The sequence below is a fragment of the Hyperolius riggenbachi genome, unplaced genomic scaffold, assembly GCF_040937935.1.
Source record: "Hyperolius riggenbachi isolate aHypRig1 unplaced genomic scaffold, aHypRig1.pri scaffold_154, whole genome shotgun sequence".
Taxonomy (NCBI): Eukaryota; Metazoa; Chordata; class Amphibia; order Anura; family Hyperoliidae; genus Hyperolius; species Hyperolius riggenbachi.
This window is the reverse complement of record NW_027152367.1, coordinates 350,001-362,525: the sequence shown is the minus strand read 5'-3', so window position 1 is coordinate 362,525 and position 12,525 is coordinate 350,001. Positions and strand designations below refer to the sequence as shown.

The window sequence follows — 12,525 nt, the reverse complement described above, 5'->3', positions numbered from 1 at the left end:
GTGTTTAGGAATGGTGGGGGTTGGTGTATTTAGGCCTATATACTTACAGGGGAATAGACATCCGAGTGTAGCTGTAGAACTTCTGTGGGTGTCGTCTGAGGTCCCGGTAGAGGGCCTGGAACTCTCCCTTCCTCTGCCTCCTGGCTAGTAGAGGGTGCACCCACCATCTCCTGCGAGGAGCACGCCTTCTCCCCACATAGTAGTAGGTAAACAACAGGAAGGAGAGAATTCCCAGGTAATAAGCGTAAAAAATGACTGGATCCATGGTCCCAACTGCTGTCTCTGTATCCAAGGATGGTCTCCACACGTCCAGCTGTCTCCAACAATGACCCCAGAGCTTCTGCTGACCTCCCAGAACCCCAGGTATTTATACAGGTTGTTATCTCTTTAAGAATCCGGATCCGGACCGGAACCGTGTTCATACCGCACGGAAACCGTATGCAACCGGACCGGACGGTTCAGGTCCGATCCGGCTCCGGTGCGGTCCGGACATCCGGTGCGGTTTTTGCAAAACCGCAAGTGTGAACGGGGCCTTAGTCAGGTTGGAGTGAGCTCCGATATGTCTCCCAGTGCATCACTGCTGAATATATGTAAATTAACCATTGTTGTCCCTTGAAGCTAAATACACCTCCAGATCCGCTGGAATGCAGTGATGTGTCAGCTTGTTATTTGTACAGAGCCATAATAATCCAACATGCATACAGACTGTTTGATCCTCATCAGTGCATGGCATGGATTAATTTGGCTCTATGCAGTAGGACTTGAAACACCCAGAGATACAGACTAACCAGCAAGCTCATGGTGACCCAGAACTCATTGGAGTGAGTAAGGGGCTACAATGGTCCAAAAAGCCCTCTTACCCAAATGCTATGGGGAATAAAAGTTTGCTTTCTTAAAACAGAAAGTGTTTCTATCCTTGGATGAAACTAAAGAAAATATGAGAAGAAGCCTTTGAGCTTCTATATATACATTTATTTAGATGATTAATACTATTGATACATAGGGTTTACTTACTCTTCCCAGTGACTGTGACTGTATCTTGTACTCTCTTCTCCTCAGCCTTATTGAAAATGTAGTTACAGAACTTATTACACTGAGATGTAAACTTGGCATTGAGGTTGTTCTCAGGTATGTCCTCCAGTCTCGGCAGATCTTCTACATCAAATGATGGAAAATCAAACACAAAACATTTTCGGCATCCAAAATACATCCGAAGACTTTCCCTGAGTTTATTGAACTCCTCTTCTTTCTTTGTATTTGCGGCTTTGTAAATAAAATAAAAAATGCAGAAATAATATTCACCGTGATTTTGGTTTTTTGGTATTTGGTAAACTGGTATTTACAGTTTCAGGCCTGGGCCACACTGGCACAAAAAAAAATGGACCATTAGCAGAATGGAACAGATCCCAGTGGATGGCAGTGGATACAGTGTTAACCTATAGACTTGTTCACATCGGTCCAATCGGACAGGTCTTTGCTAATGAAACCATCGGAGATGGAAAACTGATGCCTTTAAAAACTGATCCATTCAGTTTTTACACAAATCAGTTTTCCATCCATGCTAGTGTGAACCAAACCTCATAAGTGTGTTCTCAAAAAACAGTTTTCCATGGATTTTGACCTAATTACTCATATAGTAAAACAGCAGAAAATAGCAGATAAAAGTACACTTAGAGCAATGTGTTCTGAAAGGTTCTGGGATAGTAAACCCTGGGGCAATAATTTCAGCACTGATTTGGGTAAGTACATTTGGCCTGGGCATTATATGTATGGAGTTTGTGTGTTCTCCATGTTAGCATTAGTTTCCTCTGAGCCCTCTGGTTTCTTCCCACATCCGAAAACATTCAGATCATTTAATAGGTTTCCCTAAACAATTGACGTTAAAGGGGTTCTGTGGCCCTTGAAAAAAAAGTGTCACTTACCTGGGGCTTATACCAGCCCCGTGCAGCTATCAAGTCCCACGCCATCACTGAAGCCCCTTCCGTTCATCACCGCCAGTGACCTGCTAATTATTCGTCTAACTAGACGAATAGCACTGCGACTGCACACGCAATTAGAGGAAGCTTACAGAGGCGGGGAGGGAAGAGACGCAAGCAGGGAGCCGCGATATAGAGGAGGCGGGGGAGCGGCAGTGACAGACAGCATTCAGGTAAACAGTCAGCTAGCGACAAGCTGCATGTCTCAAGCATGAATTTTTTTTATGGGGGACAGCAGAGCGCAGGGGGGGGGGGGGAGCCGGGCCTGGGGGGACACTGTACAGACACAGAGGCTGTGCGTTGTATGCAAAACAAGCCTCTGTGTCCTAATAGGATTTTTCAAACCCACCTCAGGTTCTCTTTAAGTTTAGAATTCTGTCATTATTTTAAGGATTAAAACCTTAACTTTAGAATCACTCCTTACCTTAAGGGCATAATCCTTAGGTTAAGGTTTGCTTGTGGTAAAATACTTAGTGAATAGTAATACTAAATGCCTTATCACCATAGTGATATCAGTAAAAACAGCACAGAATCGTTATTAACCTCCTTGCCGGTTATCCCGAGCTCAGCTCGGGGTAACCTGTGCAGGAGGATTTCTCAGGCCCCGCTGGGCCGATTTGCATAATTTTTTTTTCCTACACGCAGCTAGCACTTTGCTAGCTGCGTGTAGTACGCGATCGCCGCCGCTCGCCGCCGATTTGCCGCTACCCACCGCACCGAGTCGTCCCCCCCCCTCCGCCCCAGACCCCTGCGCAGCCTGGCCAATCAGTGCCAGGCAGTGCTGAGGGGTGGATCGGGATTCCCTATGACGTCCCGACGTCCATGATGTCGGTGACGTCATCCCGCCCCGTCGCCATGGCGACCGGGGAAGCCCTGCAGGAAATCACGTTCTGAATGGGATTTTCTGCTTACTCTGATCGCCGAAGGTGATCGGAGTGGGTGGGGGGATGCCGCCGCTCAGCGGCTATCATGTAGCGAGCCCTGGGCTGGCTACATGATTTAAAAAAAAAAAAAGTGCTGCGCTGCCTCCTTGCCGGGGAGAATTAGACCGGCAAGGAGGTTAAAGAAAGAAGATGAGCTTAGTGAATTGTGGCCAATTGCTCTCCTGTAGTGGTGCTCAAATACCCCTTTTTAAAATTCGAGTTTGGTCGAATTCGAATAGTAAATTATTCGAGGTCAGTCGAATATTCGAGTCGAATAATTTTTACTATTCGATTCGACCTCGGACTTCGAGCTCACTATTTGAGTCGGTATTCGAGCTCATTATTCGAGCTGACTATTCGAATTGGCCTTAAATAGCTTCCAACACTTGTTTTGAGGGTGAATGATGCAAGAAACATCTTTTTTTCCAAGTAACAACAGCAAGTGATTATGTGGGGATGTTCCTTTAAAAAAAAAAGGTGAAAAGAGAAGTTGTGTCCAGAATTTTGTTCAGTACTGTATATACTTCTTCTTCTTCTTCTTCTTCTTTATCTTCTATATCTTCTTCTTCTTCTTCTATATCTTCTTCTTCTATATCTTCTTCTTCTATATCTTCTTCTATATCTTCTTCTTCTTCTATATTGTCTTCTTCTTCTTCTTCTTCTTCTTCTTCATCTTCTACTTCTTCATCTTCTTCATCTTCTTCATCATCATCTTCTTCATCTTCTTCATCATCATCTTCTTCTTCTTCTTCTTCTTCATCTTCTTCTTCTTCATCTTCTTCTTCTTCATCTTCTTCATCTTCTTCTTCTTCATCTTCTTCTTCTTCATCTTCTTCTTCATCTTCTTCATCTTCTTCTTCTTCATCTTCTTCATCTTCTTCTTCTTCATCTTCTTCATCTTCTTCTTCTTCTTCTTCATCTTCATCTTCTTCTTCTTCTCCTTCTTCTTCTTCTTCTTCTTCTTCTTCTTCTTCATCTTCTTCATCTTCTTCTTCTTCTTCTTCTTCATTTTCTTCTTCTTCATCTTCTTCTTCTTCTGCTTCTTCTTCTTCTTCATCTTCTTCTTCTTCATCTTCTTCTTTATCGTCTTCTTCTTCACTTATTTCTCTTTTCAATTTTTTTTTTAAAGAAATGCAGCTATTTTTGAGCGTAACAAATAGCTGGTGGCGCACGCATGTTGGAAGCGCCATTGTATGTGCTCCCTGGCAGTGGAAACACACAGACAGCAGGAGGTAAATTCAGCAGCAGGAGGAGGAGGATGAGTGTGTGGCAGCAGGCAGTCAATGAGGCAGGCAGCGTGACATAATAGCCCTGGTACCTAGCGGTGATACCAGGGCTGTAAATAAACACAGCAGGCAGGAGGTCCCAGACAGCGGTCGTGCAGCCCACATCGTGTCCAATACACAACTGGGACAACACAGTTTTCAACCCGGGCACCTCAGAAAAATTAAACCTTTTTTTTTTTAATGGTTTTTTGGTTTTGTTTGTACAACCAATTACACAGATATATAGCTATTGTTTGACGTAATAGCTGGTGGCAGAGTGGCAGCAGAATGTAATTCCGTGTACCCTGACAGTGGGAAACACAGACCGACAGCAGCAGCAGCAGGAGGAATGGAGGAGTAATGTGAGCAGCTATTGTTTGACGTAATAGCTGGTGGCAGTGTGGCAGCAGAAGGTAATTCTGTGTACCCTGGCAGTGGGAAACACAGACAGACAGCAGCAACAGCAGGAGGAATGGAGGAGTAGTGTGAGTGTGGCAGCAGGCAGGCAGCGTGACATAATAGCCCTGGTACCTAGCGGTGATACCAGGGCTGTTAATAAACACAGCAGGCAGGAGGTCCCAGACAGCGGTCGTGCAGCCCACATCGTGTCCAATACACAACTGGGACAACACAGTTTTCAACCCGGGCACCTCAGAAAAATTAAACCTTTTTTTTTTTTTTATGGTTTTTTGGTTTTGTTTGTAAAACCAATTACACAGATATATAGCTATTGTTTGACATAATAGCTGGTGGCAGAGTGGCAGCAGAATGTAATTCTGTGTACCCTGGCAGTGGGAAACACAGACCGACAGCAGCAGCAGCAGGAGGAATGGAGGAGTAATGTGAGCAGCTATTGTTTGACGTAATAGCTGGTGGCAGAGTGGCAGCAGAAGGTAATTCTGTGTACCCTGGCAGTGGGAAACACAGACAGACAGCAGCAGCAGGAGGAATGGAGGAGTAGTGTGAGTGTGGCAGCAGGCAGGCAGCGTGACATAATAGCCCTGGTACCTAGCGGTGATTCCAGGGCTGTAAATAAACACAGCAGGCAGGAGGTCCCAGACAGCGGTCGTGCAGCCCACATCGTGTCCAATACACAACTGGGACAACACAGTTTTCAACCCGGGCACCTCAGAAAAATTAAACTTTTTTTTTTTAATGGTTTTTTGGTTTTGTTTGTAAAACCATTTACACAGATATATAGCTATTGTTTGACGTAATAGCTGGTGGCAGAGTGGCAGCAGAATGTAATTCTGTGTACCCTGGCAGTGGGAAACACAGACCGACAGCAGCAGCAGCAGCAGGAGGAATGGAGGAGTAATGTGAGCAGCTATTGTTTGACGTAATAGCTGGTGGCAGAGTGGCAGCAGAAGGTAATTCTGTGTACCCTGGCAGTGGTAAACACAGACAGACAGCAGCAGCAGGAGGAATGGAGGAGTAGTGTGAGTGTGGCAGCAGGCAGGCAGCGTGACATAATAGCCCTGGTACCTAGCGGTGATACCAGGGCTGTAAATAAACACAACAGGAGGTCCCAGACAGCGGTCGTGCAGCCCACATCGTGTCCAATGCACAACTGGGACAACACAGTTTTCAACCCGGGCACCTCAGAAAAATTAAACCTTTTTTTTTTTAATGGTTTTTTGGTTTTGTTTGTAAAACCAATTACACAGATATATAGCTATTGTTTGACGTAATAGCTGGTGGCAGAGTGGCAGCAGAATGTAATTCTGTGTACCCTGGCAGTGGGAAACACAGACCGACAGCAGCAGCAGCAGGAGGAGGAATGGAGGAGTAATGTGAGCAGCTATTGTTTGACGTAATAGCTGGTGGCAGAGTGGCAGCAGAAGGTAATTCTGTGTACCCTGGCAGTGGGAAACACAGACAGACAGCAGAAGGGCAGTACACAGCAGCCCACTGTAGGTGTAAAATGTGTGGCTGCAGGCGACGTAATAGTCAAAGTGAACCAGGCTGGCTTAGTGAGCAGGAGCCAGGAGGTGGTAAAGGGTGGTAAGGCACATTAACGATGGTTCTTAGCCCGTTCATGTCCCCCTCTCGCCGACAACAGGGGCCAGGAACTCGCCTTCCACCCACGCCTGGTTCATCTTGAGAAACGTCAGTCTGTCCACAGACTTGTGAGACAGACGTGAGCGTTTCTCGGTGACCACGCCACCAGCTGCACTGAAGCAGCGCTCGGACAGCACGCTGGAAGGGGGGCAGGACAGCACTTCCAGGGCGTACTGCACCAGCTCGCTCCAGATCTCCAGGCGCTTGACCCAATACTCCATGGGATCAACAGGGGCATCGCTGTCAAGCCCGCTGTAGGACCCCATGTAGTCAGCCACCATGCGGGTCAGGCGCTGGCTGTGACCGGAGGAGGATGCTGCTGCATCATGCACCTCCTCTCTAGTCACTGCTGCCGGAGCCTCTACAGTCCTGTAGAGCTCGTGGCTGAGAGACAGCAGGTCTGTGGGGCGTTTGCTGCTGGATGCAGGCACCTGCTGCTGCCTCTGTGCTGGCTGCTGGACAGTGGGGGTGGAAGGCAGGGGGAAGGCTTCCTCCAAGAGCTCAACACGGGCCTGCTGCAAGCTCCTTATTTGCTGCGCTGGGTCTCCTCCTGCAGGCGGCAGGAACTGGCTCAACTTCCCCTTGAGGCGTGGGTCCAACATCATGCTGATCCAGATGTCCTCCCTCTGCTTCATCTGGATCACCCTGGGGTCCTTGCGCAGGCACGCCAGCATGTGCGCTGCCATTGGGAAGAGGCGGGCCACGTGTGCTGGCACATCGACGGCAGTGCTGTCCTCCTCATCCTCCTCCTCTGCCGCCTCATCCTCTCTCCACCCCCGCACCAACTCAGCTGCGCTGTACTGATCCCCCTCATCAGCAGCAAGGTCAGGGACCTCCACCAAGTCCTCCTCCCCCTCAGAGGTGGACTGTGCAGCTGCTTGCCGCTCCTGCTGGTCCAAGGCTGCCGCTCCCTGTTCCAGCAAAGCATCGAGGGCCCTGTTCAGCAGACAAACCAGGGGCACCCACTCGCAGACCATAGCATAGTCCCTGCTCACCATGTTAGTGGCCTGCAGAAAGGGAGCCAGCACTAAGCACACCTGCTGCATGTGCCTCCAGTCATCATCGGGGACGATGGACGGGATGTTGCTGGTCTTGTCCCTTCTCCGAGCGGCGGAAACAGTGGCCAGGGCAAGGTACTGGTTGACAGCGTGCTTCTGTTCAACCAGACGCTCCAACATCGCCAGGGTGGAGTTCCAGCGAGTCGGAACGTCAAGGATCAGCCGATGGCGTGGCAGCTCAAGCTCCTTTTGCACGTCTTCCAGGCTCGCACAGGCTGCAGCCGAGCGCCGGAAGTGACGCACAACGTTCCTTGCCGTTTCCAGCAGTTCGCCCATCCCCTGGTAGGTGCGCAAGAACTTTTGCACCACCAGGTTCAGCACGTGGGCAAGACAGGGGATGTGGGTCAGGTTTCCCCTGTCTATTGCGGCAACCAGATTGGCCCCATTGTCGGCCACCACCTCTCCGACTCTGAGGCCTCTGGGGGTCAGCCAAATCCTCTCCTGCTCCTGGAGTTTGGCCAACACATGGGTTGCCGTCAGCTTGGTCTTCCCAAGGCTAACCAAGTGCAGCAGCGCTTGGCAGTGGCGGGCCTTCACGCTGCTGCTGAGGCGGGGGGTTTGGCCAGGTGTGCCGGAGGATGGCAGAGGATCGGAGGAACCTGCTGCAGTTCCCCTGACCCTGCGGGGGGGCACCACCCACTGTGTTGCTGCTGCTGTGCCCGCTGCTGCTCTCCCATCCTCACCCCCTTCCACCAAGCTGACCCAGTGGACAGTGAAAGACAGGTAGCGGCCTGTCCCGAAGCGGCTGCTCCAGGAGTCTATGGTGACGTGGACCCTTTCACCAACCGCGTGCTCCAGCCCTCGCTCCACATTGGCCATCACAAAGCGGTGCAGTGCAGGAATGGCCTTGCGGGCGAAGAAGTGTCTGCTGGGGAGCTGCCAGTCTGGGGCTGCACAAGCAAGCAGCGCACGCATGTCGCTCCCCTCCTGCACAAGCGTGTACGGCAGGAGTTGGGAGCACATGGCCCATGCCAGCAAGCCGTTCAGCTGCCGCACGCGACGGCTGCTGGGAGGCAGAGCCCTAACCACCCCCTGGAAGGACTCGCTCAAAAGGCTCTGGCGTGGCCTTTTGCTGGCACGGGAATCAGCAGACACAGCAGAGGAGGCCACTGAGGACTGGCTGCCAGAACAGGCCTCAGTGTCGGCGGCAGGAGTTGCAGAGGGGGGAGGAGCAGTGCGTTTCCGCACTCCTGCTGGTGCTGCTGGAGGAGCAGGAGGGCGGGTGGCTGCTGTTGCTGCTGCTGCTGCTGAAGGCTGTGCAGTGATGGGTGTGGTGCCACTGCCAGCACCAGATGCCTTCAGCCTCTGGAACTCCTCATGCTGGTGGAAATGTTTCACAGCAAGGTGGTTGATGAGCGAGCTGGTGCTGAACTTTAAGGGGTCTGCACCTCTGCTCAACTTCCGCTGACAGTGTTTGCAATGGCGTACTTGCTGTACACAGTGGGCATGGTGAAAAAGCGCCAGATTGGTGACAAAAACAACCCCCTACGGCATGGAACCGCTGCTGCCTGTCTCCCTGTGGTGGTTGGGGGGGGGGCTTGGGTGCGGCTGGTGGTGGTACTGGCAGATGCTGCTGCTGCTGCTGCTGCTGAGCCTGAGACACCAGCAGGCTGTGGGACCTGCCTACTGCTGCCAATGCTTGCAATGATGCGCCTCCTTGCAAGGCCCACAAGCGCATCCTCCTCCTCCTCCTCAGAGCTGCTGATGACGACATCCCCTGGAGCTGGTGGCACCCAGTCTCTGTCTGTCACCGTGTCATCATCATCCTCCCCCTCCTGAAACATGTCCTGCTGGGATGATGACCCCCCAAACTCCTCTCCTGATGCATGGATGGGCTGTTTGACTGTCGCCACAGTCTTGCTGTCCAATCCCTCATCCCCCATAGTGCCCATCAGCATCTCCTCCTCCAAATCGCCAACAACAGCAGACAATACCCTGATGGTGCCTGGGGTAAAAATACTGCTGAGTGACAGGTCGCCAACTTGTGATGGTGAACTGGCCTCCTCCCCAGGCCCTGCTGGGCGGCTGCTGCGAACAGGGGTGGTGGTGGTGGTGGTGAGGGTGGAGGCCTCGGATGCAGAGCTGATGGCGGGCTGCTCATCCTCCGTCATCAGTTGCACCACAGTGTCTGCATCCTTTTCCTCAATGGGACATTTCCGACCCGGCTGGAGGAAAATCGGAGCAGGTGCTACACGCTGCTGCTGCTGCTGTGTCTCTGCAGCGTGAGTTGCAGATGCTCCTGCTGGGTGGCGCCCAAGGCATCCACGGCCAGTGGCTATGGGAGGAATGTTAGCCACTGACGCTGCTGCTGCTGCGGAACTGTGCATGGTGGCGCGCCCGCGCCCGCGGCTTGCCACAATGCTGCTCCCTCTCCTCCTGATTCCCTTGCTGCCCTTTCCCTTGCCCAAACCGCGCTGGCTGCCACTTCCAGACATCTTCGATGTTTTGGGCGTAAACACAAAAGTTTTTGAAAAGGGCGGGTGAAAAGTGGGGTACTTTAATGGAGTGGGTTGGTGGGTGAGGTGACTGAGTGAGTGTCCCGACTCCCTAGTACAGTAAGTAAGTAGTAACAGTCAGGAAGTACAACTAGCAGTTACAATAATCAGTAGTAATCACAAGGAAATAGAGTGTGTGTACACTACAGACAGTGAGTGCACGCACGCGCAAACACGCGCAGGAGCTGGCCTATGAACAGAGACTGAGTGAGTGTCCCTAGTACAGTAAGTAAGTAGTAACAGTCAGGAAGTACAACTAGCAGTTACAATAATCAGTAGTAATCACAAGGAAATAGAGTGTGTGTACACTACAGACAGTGAGTGCACGCACGCGCAAACATGCGCAGGAGCTGGCCTATGAACAGAGAGTGAGTGAGTGTCCCTAGTACAGTAAGTAAGTAGTAACAGTCAGGAAGTACAACTAGAAGTTACAATAATCAGTAGTAATCACAAGGAAATAGAGTGTGTGTACACTACAGACAGTGAGTGCACGCACGCGCACACACGTGCAGGAGCTAGCCTATGAACAGTGACTGAGTGAGTGTCCCTACTACAGTAAGTAAGTAGTAACTGTCAGGAAGTAGAATTTACAATAATCAATCAGTAATCAGAAGGAAATAGAGTGTGTGTACAGTACACAGACAGTGAGTGCATACACACACGCAGGAGCTAGTAGCCTATGAACAGTGACAGTGAGTGTCCTAGTACAGTTACAGTATATAACTATTCAGAAGGAAATAGAGTGTGTGTACAGTACACAGACAGTGAGTGCACGCACACGCAGGAGCTAGTAGCCTATGAACAGTGACAGTGAGTGTCCTAGTACAGTTACAGTATATAACTATTCAGAAGGAAATAGAGTGTGTGTACACTACAGTACACAGACAGTGAGTGCACGCACACGCAGGAGCTAGTAGCCTATGAACAGTGACAGTGAGTGTCCTAGTACAGTTACAGTATATAACTATTCAGAAGGAAATAGAGTGTGTGTACAGTACACAGACAGTGAGTGCACGCACACGCAGGAGCTAGTAGCCTATGAACAGTGACAGTCAGTGAGTGTCCTAGTACAGTTACAGTATATAACTATTCAGAAGGAAATAGAGTGTGTGTACAGTACACAGACAGTGAGTGCACGCACACGCAGGAGCTAGTAGCCTATGAACAGTGACAGTGAGTGTCCTAGTACAGTTACAGTATATAACTATTCAGAAGGAAATAGAGTGTGTGTACACTACAGTACACAGACAGTGAGTGCACGCACACGCAGGAGCTAGTAGCCTATGAACAGTGACAGTGAGTGTCCTAGTACAGTTACAGTATATAACTATTCAGAAGGAAATAGAGTGTGTGTACAGTACACAGACAGTGAGTGCACGCACACGCAGGAGCTAGTAGCCTATGAACAGTGACAGTCAGTGAGTGTCCTAGTACAGTTACAGTATGTTTTGGGCGTAAACACAAAAGTTTTTGAAAAGGGCGGGTGAAAAGTGGGGTACTTTAATGGAGTGGGTTGGTGGGTGAGGTGACTGAGTGAGTGTCCCGACTCCCTAGTACAGTAAGTAAGTAGTAACAGTCAGGAAGTACAACTAGCAGTTACAATAATCAGTAGTAAACACAAGGAAATAGAGTGTGTGTACACTACAGACAGTGAGTGCACGCACGCGCAAACACGCGCAGGAGCTGGCCTATGAACAGAGACTGAGTGAGTGTCCCTAGTACAGTAAGTAAGTAGTAACAGTCAGGAAGTACAACTAGCAGTTACAATAATCAGTAGTAATCACAAGGAAATAGAGTGTGTGTACACTACAGACAGTGAGTGCACACACGCGCAAACACGCGCAGGAGCTGGCCTATGAACAGAGAGTGAGTGAGTGTCCCTAGTACAGTAAGTAAGTAGTAACAGTCAGGAAGTACAACTAGAAGTTACAATAATCAGTAGTAATCACAAGGAAATAGAGTGTGTGTACACTACAGACAGTGAGTGCACGCACGCGCACACACGTGCAGGAGCTAGCCTATGAACAGTGACTGAGTGAGTGTCCCTACTACAGTAAGTAAGTAGTAACTGTAAGGAAGTAGAATTTACAATAATCAATCAGTAATCAGAAGGAAATAGAGTGTGTGTACAGTACACAGACAGTGAGTGCACACACACACGCAGGAGCTAGTAGCCTATGAACAGTGACAGTGAGTGTCCTAGTACAGTTACAGTATATAACTATTCAGAAGGAAATAGAGTGTGTGTACAGTACACAGACAGTGAGTGCACGCACACGCAGGAGCTAGTAGCCTATGAACAGTGACAGTCAGTGAGTGTCCTAGTACAGTTACAGTATATAACTATTCAGAAGGAAATAGAGTGTGTGTACAGTACACAGACAGTGAGTGCACACACACACGCAGGAGCTAGTAGCCTATGAACAGTGACAGTGAGCATCCTAGTACAGTTACAGTATATAACTATTCAGAAGGAAATAGAGTGTGTGTACAGTACACAGACAGTGAGTGCACGCACACGCAGGAGCTAGTAGCCTATGAACAGTGACAGTGAGTGTCCTAGTACAGTTACAGTATATAACTATTCAGAAGGAAATAGAGTGTGTGTACACTACAGTACACAGACAGTGAGTGCACGCACACGCAGGAGCTAGTAGCCTATGAACAGTGACAGTGAGTGTCCTAGTACAGTTACAGTATATAACTATTCAGAAGTTAATAGAGTGTGTGTACAGTACACAGACAGT

General features: G+C 49.5%; 1 protein-coding gene across 1 annotated transcript in view; it reads right to left on the bottom strand.

Moving 5' to 3' along the window:
- LOC137543667 (guanylate-binding protein 3-like) overlaps positions 1–12,525 on the bottom strand; it is a gene marked incomplete at its 3' end in the record, with an annotated part of 40,793 nt that overhangs the window by 16,215 nt on the left and 12,053 nt on the right. The window contains exon 5 of the mRNA XM_068264793.1: positions 1,015–1,263. Coding sequence (XP_068120894.1) covers positions 1,015–1,263 — 249 coding nt within the window. The remainder of the gene's footprint in view (positions 1–1,014; positions 1,264–12,525) is intronic.